At 39.4% G+C, this 22684-nt stretch overlaps 1 protein-coding gene across 2 annotated transcripts in view; it reads left to right on the top strand.

Moving 5' to 3' along the window:
• The window catches only part of ZFC3H1 (zinc finger C3H1-type containing), a 65966-nt gene that overhangs the window by 10672 nt on the left and 32610 nt on the right, over positions 1–22684 (top strand). Inside the window, exons 3-17 of one of the 2 annotated variants that reach the window (XM_075931838.1) lie at positions 1717–1778; positions 2059–2254; positions 2565–2791; positions 5462–5585; positions 8561–8652; positions 9587–9790; positions 10668–10832; positions 14377–14514; positions 15563–15681; positions 16474–16620; positions 18204–18378; positions 18591–18722; positions 19525–20070; positions 20182–20291; positions 21699–21830. In XM_075931838.1, coding sequence (XP_075787953.1) covers positions 1717–1778; positions 2059–2254; positions 2565–2791; positions 5462–5585; positions 8561–8652; positions 9587–9790; positions 10668–10832; positions 14377–14514; positions 15563–15681; positions 16474–16620; positions 18204–18378; positions 18591–18722; positions 19525–20070; positions 20182–20291; positions 21699–21830 — 2569 coding nt within the window. Of the gene's footprint in view, positions 1–1716; positions 1779–2055; positions 2255–2564; positions 2792–5461; positions 5586–8560; positions 8653–9586; positions 9791–10667; positions 10833–14376; positions 14515–15562; positions 15682–16473; positions 16621–18203; positions 18379–18590; positions 18723–19524; positions 20071–20181; positions 20292–21698; positions 21831–22684 lie in introns of both variants that reach the window. The other variant, XM_014572789.3, reaches the window with a different exon arrangement.

Genomic DNA, 22684 nt, shown 5'->3' with positions numbered 1-22684 from the left:
TCTGGGACTATTCCAGTTCCAAACCTCACACCTCAGATGCCTTTTAAGGAGGAGGTGTCAGAAACTCTCCATCCCCCTCAATTTGTATAGGAACATTGCAGGCTGTTCCCCTTTGTCAGGGAGTGAGGGGGAAGTGCACAGTTTGCTGCCTTACTCGCTTTGGCCAGGAGGGCACAAGATAGATGAAGCTGGACCTCCCCCAGCTATGCCTGCTGGAGCTGCTGTGATAGTCATCTCTCCCTGGGGCAACCTGGATACTGAACCCCGCAATCCCAGCCCCACTCCAGAGTAATGATTTAAATGAATTATTTTCATTTTATTGTTTTTTAAATTAAAGGTCCAAGGAATGCTGGGTAAATTTGGTTAAAATAAATTATTAAAATTCAAACATTTTCAGATTTAATAGCTTAAAGAAACACACTTAAAAATTGTTACTATGGTAACTTTGCTGAAGGCCAAAAGTCCATGACATGTTTGGTGGCTGCTGGCTGTGGCATTCTATTTAAAGAACTCTTAGTGATCATATTATGCTATTTGGTAGTGGTCTTTTTAACTGCAAAATGGTACAGTTAAACAAGCCCCAAACTGCTTAATGTTATAACGTGCTGTCTTTTTTTAATTAATTAAAAACACTGAAAATGAGAGCTGTGGCAGCCTTAATAGCAATACTCCCAGTGAAACTTAATTGTGTAAAACAGTAGGTGGAATAACTAGTTGTGCTAAGAACTGACATACTGTTTTTGAAATGTAGTTTTCTTGATTTAAAAAAAAAAAACTAAATTGACAGTCTGACGCGTCACAACTGGAATCTTGGGCTTTCATTTAATCATATTTTTCTTTTCCTTTCTTTTGGCTTCTCTTTTGTGAGACTAAAGTGTGATTATTTAAGCTTAAGGTGGAAGATTGAAATTTGGTGACGACTATACTCTCTAGGGCAGGTGTTTTCAAATTTTGGGTTGCAGCTTGTAAGGGTAAGCCTTACGTTCACAGCTACTGGGAGTCACAAAGTGTGTGTCTGCCAGCTAGCAGCTTACCCTTACAAGCTGCTACCTGAAGTAAGCTGCTAGCTGTCACTCCATTTTCCCCTGTTCTCATTTACATGTTTTTTAAAGCATTCAGCAAGCCGGGAGATCTCCAGGGTAAACTATACACCATTTGTATGTTTTAAAATTTGTATTTTATGTTTGAGATGGCATTTACCTTGAATCTACTCTTCTTGATATTTAGTCTTCTGCTAGGTTTTTGGGAACAAGGAGAAAATTTGGTTGTCAGTTTCTGTTTTCCTAGTTCCAGCTTTGAGTTTTCAACTTAATCCTGGGATGTGGTATGTCCTGGGATGTGCTCTTGATTCAGCAAAAGAAGCTTGTCTTTTGACAGATGTTGCTTTTGTCTGTTCATCCCATGAACAGGTGGAAGACTGTTCCATAGAAAGAGAAAGAAAATACTAGGGGAAAACACCTTAAGATGGAAAACTTAAAAAATGAGACATCCAGTATGTACTGTCAGAGTTGTTTCTGAAAGTGAGTTCAGTCATGCTAGTTATAAAAGCGCACTTTCAGTAAACATATCCTTGGCAATTTTATTTTAATACACTATTCTACATCAGTAATATTAGTAAAATCTCTGGTTTAGTTCTGTACATTTGTTTTAGTGTAGCCCTGTTAAATGCATTGGAGTTTTGTCATATTTACAAAAATGTTCTGTTTTGTTTTAAAGGAGCAGAAGATGAACAAACATTAGTACGAAAGCTTAGCACTTCAGATGATGCATCTGAAAAGGTAAGAGAGAGTGTACTGGCTGAAATCCTATTTTGATGCGCGATCTTTTTGTTCCTTTTTTCCCATGTTGTAAAGTCAAGTTACTCTTCAGGAATAGGTAACATTAATCCTCAAAGACTATGATGAACTGTGGAGTGGGATTTTAAGATTGCATCTTTATGGAAATCTAATTGCAGTCTCAAGTTTTTAATAAAAAAGGAATTTTGGGAACTAGACTAATGACAGAATATAATGATTTTTCAGTCATGCTCTTTCCTCTTTTTCTCCTCCTCACAAGAAGCTGCTGGATGAGGAGGAAGAGATGTCTGAATTGCAGCTTAGACTTCTTGCACTTCAGTCTGCCAGTAAAAAATGGCAGCAGAAAGAACAGCAGGTTATGAAGGAAAGCAAGGAAAAACTAACTAAGACAAAAAACGTACAGCAAAAAGTCAAAACCAGTACAAAACCTCATTCAACCAAAAAAACCAGCACTGCAGGTAATAAGTTTAACATTATTCAAATTGGAAATTCAAAATGTAATCTTCTGTGTAAGGCTGATGTGGGTTTGCCCATGAAAACCCAAGATACTATATATATTTTTGTTAGTCTCTAAGGTGCCAGAAAACTATTTATTGTTTTTAAATACCAAGTGTTCTCCACAATATTGCACTTATTAATATCTTTCTCAAAGCTCTTTGGATTTCTACAAAATGTAACCTTTGGGCACTTGTGTTGATACCTTTGGACGTTTAAAAAGAAATGAGATACAATTACCTGTGTGTGTGTGTATATATATTTTATTTAAAGCTAAGCAAGCATTGAGGAAACAGCAAACAAAGGCATGGAAAAAAATGCAGCAGCAAAAGGAACAGGAAAGACGTCAAAAAGAAGAGGAGCAAAGGAAGCAAGAGGAGGAGGAGGAGAGAAGGAAAAGAGAAGAGGAAATCCGAAAAATTCGGGACCTTTCCAATCAAGAAGAGCAGTATAACCGGTTCATGAAGCTTGTTGGAGGGAAGAGGAGATCAAGAAGCAAAGTAATGAATTTGTAATACCGTATTGTATGTGTTCTCAAACTGTGGGAGGCAGCAAGTGTGAGGGGAGGTACATGCGCTTAAAAAGTTAGCTCCCTATGCATATTGCTTCCCTTCTTCCTCTCCCCTCCCCCCCCACTGCTTCCTTTATCCGATAAAGAGAGAGCACTGGAAGGGGAAGGTATGGGGAGCCATCTTGAAAGTTGGTTTCCCCTGTGTCTCGGAGGGGGGCAGGGTGGGCACAGGCAGCTTTATGGAATCCAGTGCTTGTGGGGAGCCGGCTCCCGCCTATTCCCCCACCTCTTCATTTGGATTAACCGATAAACCCAAGCTTAGTTAGCAATAAGTGTTACCATAAGGGTATGTCTAAACTACATCCCTCTTTCGAAAGAGGGGATGTAAATTAGACATATTGAAATTGAAAATGAAGCCTGAATTTGAATTTCCCGTGCTTCATTTGCATAATTGCATCACAGCGTTCTTTCGAAAAACGCTATTTTGAAAGTGAAACCGTAGTCTAGACATGGTTCTTTCAAAAAGAAAAGCCTTTTTTGAAAGATCCAGTAAACCTCATTGTTTGAGGAGTATAGCTACTCTGCATCAAGTAATAGTTGCAGCAAGTTGCCAGTTTTTTCTGTAACATCAGAGGTGTAGCTAGAGGAATCAGGGATTGTTATACAGAAGATTCCATTAGATGGTCACATTTTGGCTTTTCCTGTTTTTAAAATGTAACAATGTTTGAAAGAGTTCCAGAAGGAACTCTAGAGTTTCAGCACCACTAGAATGACTACCATTGTCCCTTCTTATGGAGTCAGCCTCCAGGTATGTCAAGAATATAGAAGGATAGCAGTATTTTACCACATTCTAACACTCGCTTGCATATTCTTAGTATTTGTCAGCACTCTGTGTATATGCATTGACCGTTGCACAGCGTCATGCATCTTCTGTGCCTTCTATCCTGTACTGTTGCTGTGGGAGTTCTAGAACTGAGGTGTGCCAACAGGTTGCGTTATGTAGTTCATTTTGGGGTAACCAAAGGTAGTGTCCCACAGGGAACCCTTAAGACAAGGATGAGCAGGTATCAATATTTGTCAAGTCTTTAGGGGCTTGCCTAGAACAGGCAAAGTAGTTCAGAATAGTAGGTGAGGCTTAGCTATTTAGTGTTTGACTGACTAAACCTTTCCTAACCTCAGCTTTATCCTAATCAAAATATGCTGTCCTTGTTCCCTTCCCCTTTCTGCTGTCCTCCACGTGCTCAGGAATGGTATATTTCTGTGGTCTTTGACTGGGATAGGTTGGAGTATTGCTCCTGGGGGCAGAGGTGAGATTGTTGGGGAAAGGAAATGACCTTAACTCTACATTTCCTTGTTTTCAAAAACTTAAGTTTAGTTTCTTCCTTCATGTTCTCTGAGGCAGTGTTATGCAACTAGGGGCACCTGTGAGCCATGGATGTACTTACTAAATATTTCTTACTGCTACTCGGCTACTTGCTTAGGTTTTCTCTAGACCCCTTTAGTGCCACTCACAATTCTGTCTGAGGATTCCTTGAGCAAGTGAGAGCACCACAAAGTATTCTTGTTCTGGTTTACACGTTCACGACAATCTCCTTTATGTACACAGACTTTAGAGTATTTTGAAAAGAGGACTTTTAAACACACAGCTCTATTTGACCAGACAAATGGAAGTTGTTGCCACTCCTTAATGCTGCCAGCACTTGAAGCAGAACTTTCAAAATGAGCCCCTGGGCACAAGCAGAAAGTAATGTGAAATTTGTCTCGGGAAAAACTACCAAGACAGCACTTGAACCCATAGTTTTTGGGGGGACGAAAGGGAAGGAGTAAGCTCAGATTGAAGATTGTTCTTGTCAATGAGCAAGTGATTGATGTAGGCTGAGCTCCTCTGCACAGTTTGCCACATGGGACATCAAGTGCAACAATCTCATGGTGCATATGCAAATTGCTTTCTTTCATGTGCTTGTCACAGTTCTTATTTCATGGGTGTTGTCTCTAAAACCATTTAGCCAAATGACAGGAGTTTGCTACTGACTGGCACTGCAGCTTAGCAATTTTCAAAACACATTCTTTGAGCACATTAATTTTTAGAGCTTTGTGAAGGTTGAAAGCATTGAGTGTTGGTCCATAGTAACTCTGTTTTTAGTTTTTCTTCTTCAGTCATTACTTGGCTCTTCTGAAAAAGATTTGCTTTTCAGCAGGAACTTTGGTAATTTACTGGGATAAATTGACATGAGCAACAGAGTTCTGAAATTAAAGTTAATTAACACCATGTCTTTCATAATACTTTATTCAGGGGTGCTCATGCTTTAAATGATGGCTACTTGGCAGGTTCTTGACTGTTACAAGTTTATTTTGGGTTCGATAATTGAATATATTTGCTTGTATAGTCTCTTCCTTGATAAACTTGTAGAAACTACTATTATATTCAGAGAAAACATTCAGAACCTGCAGCTGATCTCCTCAATCTCTGCTTGCTGTTACATGGAGAAGAAGACTGTATTTAGTCTTCTCAAGCCACAGTTGATTCCCTTATCTTCTTTCTCTGCTAGGTAGAACTTGATTTAAAAGTGAGTGAAGGGCCAGGTGGTGACTGTTATATCATTTTTTTAAAGTTGTTTAAAGACCCACTCAATTAAAGCACTTCTTTTTGTATTCTTAGTCTTCAGACACAGACTTGAGGCGGTCTTTAGATAAGCAATCTACTGATAGTGCAGGAGGGATTTATCAATATGACAACTATGATGAAGTTGCCATGGATACGGACAGTGAAACTAACTCACCAGGTAAGATTAGCTTTCAATTTCTGACATGGTTGAATAGAATAATGATAAAAAAAATTGTTGGTCTATAACTTTGCTGATATAAGAAATATGAAACAGGGCTGTTGTTTTGAGGACTGAAGCTGAATGGGTAATAATTCACTACGAGTTTGAGAGTTGTGCCATTTCAGATTAACTTACTCTGTCCTGTTTTAGGTTGGATTCTTTTTTATTTAGCTTTGTATTCCTTACGGATCCTCTAAAAATCTTCAGGCTTACATTTAGCAAAATACTATTAGAAACTTGTTTTTAAATTCACATAGAATCATATAGAAATGGGGGTCTCCAAAGCACAATGTGTACAAATACTGTTGGCTACTTTCTAGAAGCCTGTCCTGCACCTAATTTTCTCACAAACTTAAGTGAAATTATTTCACCTTTTCTTTTCCATCAGAAAACACAGTAAAATTTAGAAATGTTTCCAATATTTCAATAACCTCAGTTCTTTTGTACCTGTTTGCATTTTTTTTATTCCATTGCACTTTATTTTCTGATTCTTATTTACTTTTCCCCTATAAGCCAACTTCCTTATCCTCTGTTATCAAACTTTCTCACTAGCTGCCTCCCTTAAACTTGCTGCTGCCTAGTTTTCAGAAGGACTACAGTACATACTGTTTCCAGCCATGCAAACTATGTGACTTCTTCATAGGGAAGGGTGGGGATTCTGAGGCTTTGAATCTATATGTCCCAATATTCAGTATACAGTAGAGTCCCTATCATCCAACCTAAATGGGACCGACACATTGTCGGGTTACCGAATATGTCGGATGATACAGACTCTACTGTAGAGAGCAACGGAACAGCTGATGCCGCTCCTGCCGGGGACGAAGTCTAGGAGCTCTCTAGGAGCAGCTGCTGCCGCTCCTGCTGGGACGCTTCCAGGCAGGAGCGGCATCAGCTGTTCCCTTGCTCTCTAGGAGAAGCTGCTGCTGCTGCCGCTCCTGCCTGGAAGCGTCCGAGCAGCAGCAGCTTCTCCTAGAGAGTGACGGGCAGCAAGCGGGGCTGTTCTCTCGGCCCGTGCTGTATCCGACCCTGCAGCTCGCCCCCGGGAGCTGCAGGGTCGGATAAAGCGGAGTGTCGGATTATCGGGTGTTGTTTAATCTGGACTCCACTGTACCGTGCATTTCTTCCCTATCTGTTTCCAAAGCCTTAGTGCATGTTGCAGCTCCTTACTGCTGGTTGTCAGATCAGTTAGGATCTCTGCCTCTATCAGAGGCAGCAGAGGGGTGGGGGAGAAGGAAAAAGGCGTACTTCAAAGTTGCATGGCTGCTGCTTTCAGACCCCAAGGCAGTGTTTCAAAGGGGCAGCTGTCATGGAGCTGGGGGTCAGCTGGGGACTCCCCAGCTGATCCTGGGTTCCACATAGCAGCAGAACCCAGGGTCAGCTGGGGACTACCCAGGTTCTACACGGCATCTCCCCAGAACCTGGGGTCAAGAGTGACTACCCAGCTGATCCTGGGCTCCCTGCGGCATTTCAGTGTAACCTGGGATCATCTGGGGAGTACTCAGCTGACCCCAGGTTCTGGGGAAGTATTTTGTGGAATCTGGGGTTAGTAGGGGAGTCCCCTACTGATCCCGGGCTCCATGGCTTTGAAATGCACAAGAGCCCCCACTGTGGACACTTGTACATTTCAAAGCAAGCACACCGCGTGCAGCCTGGAGTCAGCGAGACTTAAGGCTGCAGGTGTAGTTCTGCATTCTTCCTTTGAAATGTACAAGAGCCTCAGCTAGGGCTCTTGTACGATTCAAAGAAGAAATGCAGAAGTGCCTATTGACTAGTTGAGTAGGCGATGGAAATTCCGTCAACTACTGGACTAGTCAATTAATGGCAATGTGACATCCCTCTTGGTCAGCAGAGATAAGTTTCACTTAGAATAATGTTACACTTTAACATCCCTAATTCAAAGGTAACTGTGTATATGGTTAACTGATGAGCCTAGCTACCCACACACCTCAGTTCCCTGGAAGCTGTGTGTAACATGAATTTTTTCAGTGGTTACATGGTTAATTTAATCAAATGCATTTTAACATTCTTACTTTAAATATTTGTATTCAAATTGAGGATGTTAAATATCTGTTAATTAAATAGTTGAGTAACCTCATTAATTCTTATCGGTTAGTCTACTGCTCTATAGTACCCAGGGGATGGGGGTGGCAACCAGTGCTCTCTAGCACTACTTCTGAGGAGCCCCCTGCCACTCTTTGCTCCTGCCTCTGTAACAGTGTGGGGTGCCAGGCTGGGGAGGTGGAAGGATGTTCTGCAAGGGGAGCCAGTTGAAAAATCAGCTCCCCTCGCAGACTGGCTGCCTGTTGCCCCATGCTGCTGCCTCTGATACAGAGGCAGCAGCACAGGGTGGAAGCTGACCCTGTCTGGAGAAGAGGGGTCTGTGCTCCTGGACCCAGCGTGAGCCGGAACAGGAGCTAGGCTGGCAGGAAGTCCAGCTCAAATACACTTTAAATGCAGAGCCTCAGCAGGGGTAGGTCCCAGACATGTTGCAAGCCAGGGCTGAGCCAACTTGCTGGTAAGCCTGCTAAAAAATATACTGGGTGGGGGGGGCATGCGTGTAGTCTATAGCATTAAACCTATAAGCTTTTGCTTATCGGCTAGTTGACTACATTATTACATCCGTAATTCAAATCGTAAAGTTAATGTAAAAAAAGAAGATAGGAATAGGGCATTGGGTAACTATGTGTTTCTTATTGGGGTACATATTCTTTAACTGATCTGGTCTCACCTACCAAAGTTGAGATATAAATTAGTATTTTGCCTGTTTCCTCACTTTGCTGTATGGCCATGATTTAAAATGAGATTCAATAACTAGCTTATATTTTTAGTTGCTTAATTAAAGCATAACATGATTTAGAGTTATGTTTGGTAACTAGCAACTAACTTACCATTTTTATTTCTTGAGAATATAAGTGTATCTCTCTTTGTTGCAGCTTCTTCTCCGGTGCAGCCTCCTTTCTTTGAGTGTCCGTTGGGATATTTCCCTCCTCCAGCACCACCGATTTCCTTGCCTCTGCCACCTCAGGTTACAGTAATTTAATTTTAATGTTTTAGCCTTGTTCAATTTTAGTTCTGTGCCTTAAATACTTACCTTGGACCCTACATTCTATGTTGCATTAAAATATGAGATTTTTTTAATAATCTCTAGCAAGACTGCGTCCAGTAATTCTTCACAGGCCCTTTTGTGGTGCCGTTGTGCCTCTGTATCTTTATGGTGATACTGGCATACCTGTGCAGAAGACCACCTTTTCTAGGGATCAACAAAACCAGGGAGTTCTTTCGATCCTTTTTGGGCTCAAATGTCTTTCCATCTTTTTTGCAGCTGGAGTTTCAATCAGTCCCTTCTCTTGCATACCCTCTTCTAAGTGTATACGTGGAGGGTAGGGCAGTCTAGTCCCCACTTCCCTCTTGAAATCTGGTCCCCAGACCTGATATACAAAATGTATGTCCTCTCTAGCCTCAGTACTCCCCATCCAGAGATTATTTTGGCAATATTCTAGGCCCCTTATCCAACCAGTACTAGTCTCAACTAGACTCTAGTTGCCTTCTCACCCAGGAAGCTGCCAGCAATCTGCTATTCTGTCTTCCCTTCTTGTTGAACAATGGAGCTTTTGTATCTTTTTTTTTTTTTTTCTTGTTTGGTGCTCTTTCTTGGGACTAAAAACTCTGAATGTCTAGCATTAAAGGACATTGTAATAGAGCTGAAGGGACAATCCCTATTTTATTACAATGCCACTATTTTAACTTTTACTGTTTTACCTACCTCCTCTTTTTGTAAAGAGGAGCAATTTAATGATAGCCTTTGCTGTTTAAATCACTTCTATCTGAATTGTAATATCAAACTGTGGTCTGGTTGGTTTAGTTTGTGCTTTGTGTCATTGGGGTAATTTAGCAATGAAAGGTTTAGTTAATTCTATTTGTTTTTCAAATCCTGTTTTTCTTTTTTTAATACATCTCAGACCATGCAACCATTGAGCCAACTTTATGTGGAGGGCATTTCTTGTGTTTCGCTTGAGCCTCCTCCACCTCTCCCACCTCTCCCACCTGAGGAACCTGAACAACCGCCCAAACCTCCATTTGCAGACGAGGAAGAGGAAGAAGAAATGCTGCTACGAGAAGAGTTACTCAAGTCTCTAGCAAACAAACGAGCTTTCAAATCTGAGGTAGTCCACTCAATTTTGAATATAGCCTCTAGATGGCAATCTTGAGCTAACTTTAAAGGTGACCTGCAAAGTGTAGACAATAAAAAAAACTTAAACAACATCATAGTCTAGTAGCGGCGTAGAAAACAGGACAGTTCTTTGTTTTTGTGTGTGCTGTCTTTTGCTGTTTTATGGCTACATGCAGTGATCATGAATGAGTTTTAAATAAAATCTGCTGGACTTGCATTACAAATTACAGGTCTTGTCCAACCTGTTTTTGTTGGAGGACTAGTAGGATTGTGCCATTTCAAGGGGCTAAAACTTGAACAGTTGAAAGATTTTATTCACTGCTAAACAATTAATTTGCTTATTACCTATGTAACAAACTCTTGGAAGAAAGTTCTTTTTGTTAGTGAAACACCATTTTGCCCTATTATTTAAAGGCTGAGCGAGCTTTTGCTTCACTTCAGCCCTCCAGCAAATGTGATCTGGACAGGACTTGACATCTCTAATATTTTTTGGGGGGCGTGGAGAAACAAACAGAACTTATCCTCCCTCTGCCCTGTGTTTGTAAAGAATATTAAATGTAAACTGTCTATACAACCTTATAGAAGAGACCGCAAACACATTTCTTTTGCAGATCACCTCTAAACTAGAGCAGGACCATTTCTTTCCTAATACACTTGTTTTGGCATCACTATGTAGCTACAATGGGATTGATAGTAATATGCCTTTGATCAGAAAGTTCTGGTAGTCTAGTCTCTTTGATAAAAGGTTAGAGAGATGGCATAGGCACTAATGTCAATATTTTTCAATTTTTTCATGTACAGCTCTTCACCGTTGGAAACATTTTTGTTATGCTATATTTTCTTTTCTTTTTTTTTTAATTTGTATGTAGGAAACCTCAAGTAATAGTGGTCCGCCTTCACCTCCAGTTCCAAATAATTCCCAGCCTGTGCCAAGAAGCAATCTGTCAGCCGTCAGTATTAATACTGTATCCCAGCCTCGGGTACAGAACACAAAGTTTGTTAGAGTACTGCGACCTCCACGGGCAGTAATCACAGTAAGTAGATAACTTAATTTTTTTTTTAATAGGACCATCTTATGAAGTAGTCTTAACTGGTATGGTTAGTTAATAATAAGATACAAGTCATTTCCCTTAAAAATAACTGTTACAGCAGTGACCAGGAACCTGTGGCATGTTGGACCATTCTTTTTCCCTTCCTTGCAGTGAAATATTTAATTTTCTGGTACATCTAAGAATTTGATTCTCTGAGCTAGGAGAAGGTGTAGTGGTCCTTCTTGCATAACTTTTTAAAATGAGCTTAAAAAAAGAGGTTTTCCTCTGTCAGTTGGGGGAGGAAGTAAAAGACTCCTGAGAAGATAAGGTACATGAAGCAAGCAGCAAATGTAATTTCAGATTCTTGTAGCAGTCTAGAACAAAATAGGATAGCTGTCACATAAACATTGTTTAAAAGCACTTAGTTTCTTTCACTAGGAATTTCAGACACTGAAGATCACTGCCCTTTTCAGCTTTTAGCATTCAGCATCTTATAGATTCAAAGCTCTGTACGAGTATTTAAGGTATGGTCCAAAGTTCACTGAGTCGGAGAGGCTCTTGCTTTGGTATTATCTTGCACTAAGTTGAAGATGAGGGAAGACTTTAGAGGCAGAAGATGCTTGGATGTAGAAAAATGTAGCACTGAATGGTCGAAGTAGTTCTTTTATGATAGTTGCTTTATGTGATCATATATCTAGCTTGGACTTGGGCTTTTTGAATCCTGTTTTATTGGAGCTAAGTTCTCTACAAGTTGCACAGCTATCTATTTAGCCCCGCATAGGCCTTTCAGGCCAGGGGAGGGCTGACCCACCCCTGTGGCAACCAGGGGGAGGGCTGATCCACCCCAGTCTACCCTCCCACTTGCTGCAGCCAGGGCCTCTTGGCCATGGCCTGAACTCTGCCCTGAGCAGGGCAGCTGGGCCCCAGCTTGATTCTGCAGTGGCAGGGGCCTGGCCCTGAACTGTTCCACTAACCTCAGCTGCACCGGTCTGGAGCCTATCTCCCCCTGCCACAGCTGGAGTGGCCAGGCCCCAAAGCTCTTTGGTTCTCAGCCCATCACACCCTTGCACCTGCAGTCAGAGCCCTTGCACCCCAACTGTTTGTCTCAGGGTTGCCAACTCTACCAGACTGGACATCATTGACAGCAGTGGCATCCGATCTGGCCAAGTTGACAACCTTAGTCCCAGCTGGGGATGTTAAATTATGATTAATCAGCTAATTGAGTAGTAAATGGAATTTCCATTGATTACTTGTTTAGTCGATAAGGGAGGGTGTTTACTATCCCTGCCGCAACTCTGCAATTTAAATATAATAGCATGGCAGGAGAAGAGGAAGGGTAGTACAAGTCCAAAGATAGAAGAGGTGCTGACTATACTGATGTCACTTTTGATAGAATTTATGGGAACTTCTCAGTCTTCTGATATAACCTCTTGTGTGCATTGCTCTTTGTCAGCTATATTTATTTTTTTAAAAATCTTATGATATCCCACTCTTTCAGATACTCTCTCCCCTCTAAAGTTAAAATTTTCCCTTTCTTCTGGAAAACATTCTTTCCATCTCTTTACCCCCACTGTTCGCTGCTTGCCTCTAACCTAATTTCAAACAATACAAGGGTAATTTGAGATACAAAGGGAGCCCAGTCTTTGTGGCATATTATACTTGTGCTAATGAGTTGTCAGTTGTATGTGTTCTGTAAACTGTACCCTTTGGTAATTTTTTATTTAAATCTTGTCTGATCTGAATCACTTTGTCAACTATTAGAGAATTTTGAAAGAGTTCTTTGTCCTGTTATCTTTAATCTCTCCTGGGTCAGATTTAATTCAACTGTTACGTTACAAAACTCAAGAAAAGAAAAAATTTATTAGTTAATTGGAGACGAATGCCATTATTTAGCCTTTTTAATGCAAGATAGCTTTTATCAGCTCTGATGGTTAGTTTTTAAAGGGTTGAGCAAGTCCTGGTAAGTTTGTATAATCTAGTTAATGATTATTAGCTTTTACATTAATTAAAAATGATGGATGATATATTTGTATATGTTTGAGTCTTGCTCCTTTTAACTACTTTTCATTTTGCAGAGCTGTTTTAATCAAGTTGTTTTAAGTTTTGAATCAATGTAGTGATAGAAAAATCACTCAGTTTTCAAGATTGTTCAAAGCCATTACTTGTGAATGAATGGTAGCTTAATGTCTAGAACAGGACTATTTTCCTGTGTTTATTAAAGGTGTTTTGAAACTAAGGCCACCTATAAACTAAGACCACTTCTTAAAACTTCTACTGACATAAATATGTCAAAGTATGAAAAAAAAAAAATACCCTAGCGACATAACTATGCTGACAAAACCCCTAGTGAAGCTGGAGCTATGCTGATGAAAAATAACTGTTGTAATTCAGGGAGGTAGTGGTCCTATATCAGCAGAAAAATTCCTTCTGTTGGTGTATGCTATGTCTAGAATAGGAGGTTCTGCCTGCATGGCATCTTGAGTTTTGAAATCAAATGATTGTGTGTTGGGGGGGGGGGGGGGGGGGTGTCAGGAATGGTTAACCAGTTAATTGTGGGCAAGAGTACTCCAGCCTGGCCAGAGCAGCCCCTGACCATGATGGGCTGGACCTGGGTAGGCGCTGCTCTGTCTGGGCTGGCTGCAGAGAAAAGTTTGAAAAGGTGTACAGTGTACCGTGAAGGTTCAAAATGCAGAAGAGTATTACAAGGAACCAAACATTTTATTCTTTTTAAATCACTCTCTAAATCATGATTTTTGTGTGTGCCTGACTCATGATTTTTGAATGTTTGTGGTTGGCAGTGCTACACTATGTGCTGGAACGATGCGTACATGATCCTAACATTATTGCTGGGAGTGGCGAAGTGAGAAGACAAACTGCTAATTTGTTCCGCCCTCCTGCAGCCCTGGAAAACTACATAAAATCATGCTTATCCAGACACTCCCTTGTGGCATGTTCCCACTTGAATTGAGAAGAATAGTATAGTGAAAATGGCAAAGTTAATGTTTTTTGCTCAGCTGCTCGAATTGGTATTATTGCAAAAGTGGCATATGTAGGAAAGTGTAGTTAATAAGGTTTCTTATTTAGGATTTCCAACATACTGAAGGATACTGTCCCAAGGTAGAGGGTAATATTACTCTAGTCCTGTCTAGTCATGACTGAAATTTAATCATGCCTTTGTTAGGAAGTAGGGAGAGAATCATCTGGAGAGTGAAGTTGCTGTTAATTGTACCTGTTAAAATTTATAATTATTTGATCCTCTGCATAGTGCTAGCACCGACTTCCTTTGTGGCCTGCTGTTTTCATGTAAAATTAACATGCTTTCTTACTTCACATGACTATTGTGTGAGAATACATCCTTTCAATACTTCTCAGACATTCAGGAGCTCTTCTAATGGGAGATATAGATGTAGATACTAGAAATGTTTCAGAATATAATTGGAGTATGGTTGAAAGTGTTTGCATAAAGCCTATGCTGTAATGCATCTGGTTTTACTTGGTTTTACTTCTTTTGCCAATAGATATCAAAATAAATACTTTGTCCCTGCAGCTTCCAAAGCATAAGTCAGTAGTGGTGACACTCAATGATTCAGATGATAGCGAATCGGACGGAGAGCCATCTAACTCAACTAACAGTGTATTTGGAGGACTAGAATCCATGATTAAAGAAGCAAGAAGAACTGCAGAGGTATGTGGTATATTAATTTATAAAGCTTAATTTGAACTAGGGATGTCAATGTGTAGTTGATTATACAGTTAACCGATAAGCCTAGGCTTATTGGTTAATCTGCTTGACTACATGCATTTCACCCTTACCCTGTCTCTGTATCTCTGATAGAGGCAGCAGTATGGAGAGTGAGGGGGTAGGCTGAAGTTGATACACATGGGAAGCTGGCTTTCAAGCCAGCTCCCCACGCGTATTGGCTCTGCAGACCTGCCTCTCTCTCCTTCGCTTTGCTGCCCCATACAGAGACTGGGGATGGGGGGAGAGTAAGAGCTGGTGCTGTGGGGAGCCGGCTTAAAAAAAGCAGAACAGAGCGGCCTCTGTCTGTGGGGAGCTCGGATCACCCATGGACAGGGGCTGTTGTCACCCCTGCTGCCGCCTTTGTAACAGAGGCAGCAGTGCAGGGCAGCAGGCAGCCGGTTCATGGGAGGAGCTGCGTGGAGTTATGGAGGCTCCCTGTGAGTGGGGCCAGGAGCACACTGACTGCTGGCACCGCCCTTGTGGACTATTGAATAGTTGTGTAACTGATAATATTTTGTGCAGTTACATGACTGTTCAATTACACTATATCTAACACCCCTACCTTGAACATTTCAAGTTCAGAATGCACAGCAACCCTTCTAGCAAGTGCCTAGAGATACAGGCATGTGTCAAACAGAAGAGTGTTGGGTGTGTGTTTATGATACTGCACCTAGCCAGGCTGGTAATTGATCATGTTGCAAGAATAGTGATTAGTTTTAGTTTAAAATAACCTCAGGATAAAATGTGAAGGAGTACTAACCTCTTAACTAAAAAATAAAATCCAAACACAGAACTCTAGATTGTGGTAGGTAAGAGGAGATGGAGCTGCTAATTGAACACTCTGTTCCATTGAACACTCTGTTATCTGTTAATAACTACATCTAAGTGCCCCTTACATATGATGCAGCTTCTGGAAACATTTGCATTTAATTTGGTGTGTGTAGAGGGGTTGTAATATTGGCATATTTTGATTAAGTTCTTTTTATGACAGGCTTCAAAACCCAAAGCACCTCCTAAGTCAGAAAAAGAAAATGATCCTATGCGAACCCCAGAGGCCTTACCAGAAGATAAGAAGATTGAATATCGACTCTTAAAAGAAGAGATTGCCAAGTATGTTGGCGTTTGTGTAACGCTATAATTTTAAAGAACCTGTATTTTCTTTTAAGCCATACCAGTAACCAGTTCTTTTAACTTTGTCAAAAATCTGTTATAGAGTGTGGAGAGGGCCGATAAAGAAAAGTTATTTATTAGTTCCCTAAATAGAAGAACTAGAGGACACCAAATGAAATTAATGGGGAGCAGGTTTAAAACTAATAAAAGAAAGTTCTTCTTCACACAGCATGTAGTCAACCTGTGGAACTCCTTGCCAGAAGAGACTGTGAAGGCTAGGACTATAATAGAGTTTAAAGAGAAGCTAGATAATTTCATGGAGGTTAGGTCCATAAAAGGCTATTAGCCAGGGGATAAAATGGTGTCCTTGGCCTCTGTCTGTCAGAGGCTGGAGAGCGATGGCAGGAGACAAATCGCTTGATCATTGTCTTCGGTCCACCATCTCTGGGGCACCTGGTACTGGCCACTGTCGGTAGACAGGATACTGGGCTTAGATGGACCTTTGGTCTGACCCAGTACGGCCGTTCTTATGTTCTTATGTAGATCAGTAGAAATAATCAGAATTGCTTTCTTACATTGCAAAAATAAATTGGCTTTTTTAGATTCTTTTTAGTAAGATTATTCAGTATATGAACTGTTTGGAAACAGTCACGACTTCAAAAATCTACCTCTAACTTGAAAAATAGCTATATTATGTACTTGTGTTCTGGGAGTATATGCAGTCTGAAGTCATCATATGTACCTAGTTGCAATTGATGGATACTCCATGTGTTTTTAATATGTCTGTTTTAGTCGAGAGAAGCAGCGCTTGATTAAATCTGATCCTTTGAAGAACAATTCATCTCCTGCAAACTCTGATGGTGAAGTCGATGGGGTTGGTAGAATAGCAATAGTTACAAAACATGTTACAGAAGCAGAAGCGAAGCTTAAGAAGCACAAGTAAGTTCTTCAGTATGATGTAAACCACACTGAGTTTGTTTAGAGGGATGAAAGGTGAAAATATTCAAGAATATGTAACTTCTTTAACACAAGTAGGGTTTGATTATCCACTACTTCACACCTTATGTTGTTGCTTATAGCTTTACAAAATGAGTGTGATGTAATCCACCTTCATGATATAACAATGTATTATGTCCACATTACATGTGTAAATGACTATTTTCTTGTTGATAATACTGTAGGGAATTCTTTCAGTCAGTTTTTATCAGTTTTACTTTATTCCAGTGAAAAGGAAAATTGATTTGTTCTGTGTAGCCCAATAGTTTAAAAGCTGATGAGGTAAAAGGCACATGTCACAATGAATACACTGTGACATGTTTCTTTTTTAGAAGGCTTCTGTTTAAAACAAGCTTCTAATTAAAACAGGCGTTTTGGAGCATAGTATATAGTTCTTTTTTTGGGACGAGGAACCAAGGCGTCATCTTTCCTCCCATCCAGTAGGGTGTTGGCCACTCACTCATTAGGCACAGAAAAAGAAAATGGGGCATTAATGCTATTTTTGTTCTGTTTGGTACAGTAAACCCTGAATGTTCCCCTGTACTATTTCACACTCTAAATTTTCCCCTTCCAGGTTTCTCTCCCTGCGTTCCATACTACCACAAATTATGTTGCAGATGTTCCATAGCCCTCTGTCTTGCTCTCTATCTTAGTGGTTTGAAACTTCAGTTATAGGCCCTCAGTTGAAGTGCCCTGACTTTACAATCATTTTGTAGTACAAGTATTAATTTTCTCTTCCCTGGCCTCTCCTGCCAGGTCCAAGTGCTGCTATTTCTGAAGCAGCAGCTTCTTGTCTTCAGGAAATCTCTTTGCCTAAGTCCTAATTCTGCATCATCTTGTCCTCAGCTAAAGTACAAACCTGCCTGAGAAGAGGGCCTGGCTGCAGAAACTGGAGCCAAATTTTTGGTGCCCTTTAAATATCTAAAACTACTAACAAAATATTTTTGAGATTTGCCAGTTTCTCACCCAGCTACCACATTTAAAGTGATGTCACTGGATGGGGCAGGTTGACTAAATCTGTCCTAGATTACCCAGCTGTAAAGCAAATGCTTGCTTGATTCATGGAATGTTATAAACCAGTGTTTCTTAAATTTTTTAAGACTGAGGAAGACCAAACAGTAATTTTTTTTTTTTTTTTTTTTTATGAGGAACACCAAGGATTTTTTCTTGAACCAAAAAATAAAAAAAGTTGGGGGGAGGGAGGGAAAGGGGAGAAAGATATTAAGGGGGAAAAAGAGGGTTGGGGGAAAGTCGCCTACTCCTTTAAGGGTGGCCATTTTGAATTCTGTTCTCCTTAGAACACCTCCATGGCACACCGGAGTGCCAGAGAACACAGTTTAAGAAACACTGTTATTAACTTAATGTTTGCAGAATAGTTTGTGTTAATTTAATGAAAGGTGCTGTAAAAGTGGTTGTTTGGCTGTTGCAACCGTTTAAGAAGTGTGGGGTTCATAGTAGCATTTTGTAGTTGTATCTAGTCTTAGTCTGTGGAAAAATGTTTATTGAACCAACTTTTTAATTTTTAGACTTCTGTTAATGAAGGATGAATCTGTTTTGAAACATCTCCTGCAGCAAGAAGCAAAGAAGAGAGAATCTGTTCGAATTGCTGAAAATAAGATTACTAAACTTACTGAACAACTGCAAGCAACTGAAAAGATTCTAGATGTTAATAGGGTGTTTTTGAAGAAGCTTCAGGAACAAGTAGGCTTCCATTTCTGGCAGGGAAAAATTGTTCTGTTTATTTTCTATCGCTATATGAACTTTCATATTTTTGGAATAATTTAAATTCATTTCTTTGTAGTATGTGATTTTACTTATTAATTCATTTAACTGTCTAAATGTCATTAAATCAAACGTCAATGGAAGAAAGTGCATGTTTTCTTGTAGTACTAAAATATTTTTTGTCTTTTTAGATTCACAAAGTTCAACAACGAGTTACAGTGAAGAAAGCTCTGGCGTTAAAATATGGAGAAGAGCTTGCTCGAGCAAAAGCAGTAGCAAGTAAAGAAATCGGAAAAAGAAAACTGGAACAAGATCACCTTGGAGTAAGTCAGTCACATAAACTTGCACCATTCTCTAATCAAGCAATAATAACTTTGTTTAGCTAACTAAAGTCCATAATCTTCAAGTAGAAGTTCAAGTGGAAAAGGTATTTTAAAAGGTGAACTGTGAAGAAAAATAAAGCTTTTTTGTATGTATGTTTGTACAGTGTGTGTATGTATGTAAAAAAGTGTAGAAAAATTGCTCAAAATAGCAGGAGACAAATTGCTCAAAATAGCAGGAGACAAATTGTTGGATTTTCCATTAGAAGTTTTACATTAAGGTTTTACTTCTATCTCTTTGCTGGGGAAAATGAATAATGATGTAATAACTCTGACCTGAGCTATGTGGGGAAGGATTCCTGCATCTTGGTGACATCACTATTCAGCTCCTTCAAAGATTTTGTCCAAGCTGTGCCTTTGAGAGAAATGACATTACTAATCTGAAGAAGGCAGTTTGCAAGAAAAACAAGGCTCAGAATTTTTTTGTAATTTTTTTTCTTTGCCCCCTCCCCCTTTTAAAAATATGTATTTGCTTTGCATTTTACTTTCAAACTTTGGTAACTAGATTTGTGTGCTGAAGTTTTATATATGGTGTAAACTAATTTAATAGGAAAAACCAGCAACCATTTCAGTGGAATTGTGGCAAATTACGTTGTGGTTTTCCTGCTGTTTGTTTTAAATATTCAGGCAAGAGTTTAAAATATGTACTTCTATGCTGATTCAAATGTTTTATCATTTCATTTCCCTCCTGTCAATATTTCAGTAAATGCAAAGAGATATATTAAGGGATTTTTTTTCTTTGTAGCCAAGCAAAATGTTGAAATTGGATCATTCCCCTGCATCAAGTCCAAAAAAACATTCAGCAGAATTGATTGCATTGGAGAAGAAACGACTACAGCAATTAGAGTACGAGTATGCCCTAAAGATTCAGAAACTTAAAGAGGCCCGTGCACTTCAGACCAGGGAACAACCAAATATTACTCCAAATGCAGAAGAGGAATCTGAATTTGTTTTACCTCAGCCATCACTTCATGATCTTACACAAGACAAACTGACCCTAGACAGCGAAGAGAACTATTTTGATGATGAAATTTTGTCCAACTCAAATAGAGAGCGAAGGAGATCTTTCAGAGAATCCAATTCTTTTACTAAACCAAATCTTAAGCACATGGACACCCCCAAACAAGACCTAAATAAACTTTCTAAAAAAGCAGTGGAGGAACCTGAACTTTTTCTTGGGTTGAATATTGATGAACTAAAAAAACTTTATGCTAAAGCTGACTGCTTGAAAGAGCTGCTTATAAAAAGTACTGCTGTTATGACTTCTAAGGAAGAGTTTTTATCTGGTCAGGTAAACTTGTGCCTCTGCTCCTTTTTATTAATACTTAATTTTGTAATTACATTGTGGTGGTTGGGTGTTTTTGCTATATTATAGTTTTTTAAATATGTATTTGTTTCCTAGGAAATTTTGGTGGACATGGATATTGTTACGGCACAAAGTAAACAAACTGAAGTGAAACCATTTCCATTTGCACCATATCATAGTCCCCTTCTAGTTTTTAAATCCTACAGGTATGAAGACTATACTAACTGTGTGGCTTGTATGTATAGAACATTTTCATTGCTTTCAGTGATGTCTCTCTCTTTTTTTAAAAGTTGTATAATGCCATAGGCAAGTTTGGATTAAGAACGGCTTTTGTAATCTTAGCTTGTCATTCCAATCTTTGGAAGATTTGCTATATTAAAGTGTTGTGTGAGGGGATACATTTTTAAGTGCAACACCTAAGGGGGTATGTCTACACAGCAGGGCTAAAGTTGAATTCAGCTACTTAGCTTCAGCTATGTCAATTGCAACTCTTAAGTCGAAATAGCTTAGTTTTCAGTGCTGTCTACGCAACAGGAAGTTGAAAGGAGAACATTCTTTCTTTGACTTCCCTTACTCCTCACGAAATGAGGGCTACCATAAGTCAGAGTAAGAAGTCCTCCAGTTCGATAGTATTTCGAAATAAAGACTTGTACTGTAGATGCGTATTGTGTTATTTTGTAATATCAGTTATTCCAAAATAACGCTGCTGTGTAGACTTACCCTCAAAGCATCACTTTCTTTGAAACAGAAAAGTAATTTTAAGAAGATTTTTAGTTAAATAGGAAACTTCTCTCTCTAGAGACATAATTCAATTTATTCATTACAATTAAGGCTCCATATGGATGCAGCAAGATAGGCCTAAAATGTATGGCACTTGTTAAATTTAATTCTGTGCTAGATTTGAACAAATTCTAAACATGGAGAATAGCATTGAATTAAATGAAGAGTTAATGCCATTGGTGCAGTACTTGTATTTGTTTTATATTAACTTGTATATTACATTGCCTCTGAATTAGCAGTGTTGTAGATGTTTGTAATACAGTGTCAAGGCAGAAGCCGAAGGATGATATTCTTACAAGAAAAACTTTGCTAGTCTGTAACTATATTAAAAGGGTAATTCCCTTGCCGAATCAGAAATTGACAAATGCTATAATAGTTTAGCATCTATTTTATGTTAAAAGAAAAACCACAAAAACATCTGGCTAATAAGACTCTGCTCATGCTGAGTTTCTGTGCACCTGTTCTGGAGGCTCTCTGATATTGAGCTTTTAGTGCTGTGGCTTCTGAGGTTAGTTAATCCCCAACAATCTGCTTACTTAACTGGCATCAAACAGAGCTAGAAAGTGTAAGAGCACAGGTCTCTCAGGGTTGTGTTAGATCTTAACTCTCTAATATATAACTCTCCCTACAGTGCATGCATTAATTCTCCATGTGCATGTAATTGGCTGTGGAGCAGGATATTAGAGTAGAAATCTATGCAGACTGAGAACTGTACTTCTGTGTTGCTCTTAATATATCAGCCACATTGTCACTGTAGTCAGCTTTTCCTGTTTGTCTATCGGAGTCACATCTTCTTTTTTTTTTTTTTTTTTTTTTTTTTTTTTTGTCTTTAGGTTTAGCCCCTATTTTCGAACCAAGGAAAAGCTTTATCTCAGTTCAGTATCCTACAGCCATATGATTGAGCCAAAACAGTGTTTCTGCCGTTTTGATTTAACAGGCACATGTAATGATGATGATTGTCAGTGGTGAGTCCCTTTCAACCTTGTGCATTTGTACTGAATCTCTGTTGTGGAGGTTACTGCTGCCAAGAGACTAAAATAGACATGTCTGAGTCTTAACAAGGTCTGTCTGCATGGTGTGCTATAGCTTTCATTCTACGTTTTGTCTATTATTAAAAGCTTACTTGCGAAAGTTTACTTGGCAAGAAGAAAATCAGTGTGCCAATCCCAGTCCTGGAGGGAGGTCTCTTAATGCCTAACTTGGGAAAACAAAAGCTTTTTGAGGCATTTGTTCACCAGTATATCAGGGGTGTCTTTTTTAGGTTCTTTTGTATCGAAGTGGGAACCCTCCTGTGTCATGATCACTGCAAGGTCTTTAATTACCTGACCTAGCAGTGGATGAGGAAACATGCTATTTAGGCTACTGTAAGTAAATTAGCACACTAAGTAAATTAGCAACATATCTATAGCATGATAGATTATGGAATTATTAAATAACAGATCCTATTGTAATAGAGATCAATTTAAAGCTGCTAGGAAAGTTTTCACCCTAAATTTATTTTGTCATATCCAGTGTTAAGCTTTGGAAGAATGGTGTTAAAATTGGTAATTTGAAACCACATTATTAAGTGGTGTTTACCTGTTACCTTAATTATGGCCTGTTCACTTGGAATTTCATTGGCCAGCTGTTGATTGTGTACCACATAGCTTGAACCATTGGAACCTCTGATCTGATTTAAAAAAAAAAGACGAAGTGGAGTATTGATTCTCTGGATCTGGGTATATAATCAGTAACGAAGAGCATCTAGATCGCTTGAGACTAATTCTCCTACCTGTACACAAGAGCATGGGACACCCAACTCCCATTATCTTTTGGAGGA

The sequence above is a fragment of the Pelodiscus sinensis genome, chromosome 1 (genome assembly GCF_049634645.1).
Source record: "Pelodiscus sinensis isolate JC-2024 chromosome 1, ASM4963464v1, whole genome shotgun sequence".
Classification (NCBI taxonomy): Eukaryota; Metazoa; Chordata; order Testudines; family Trionychidae; genus Pelodiscus; species Pelodiscus sinensis.
The sequence above is the reverse complement of the archived record's forward strand: the minus strand, read 5'-3'. Positions and strand labels throughout refer to the sequence as shown.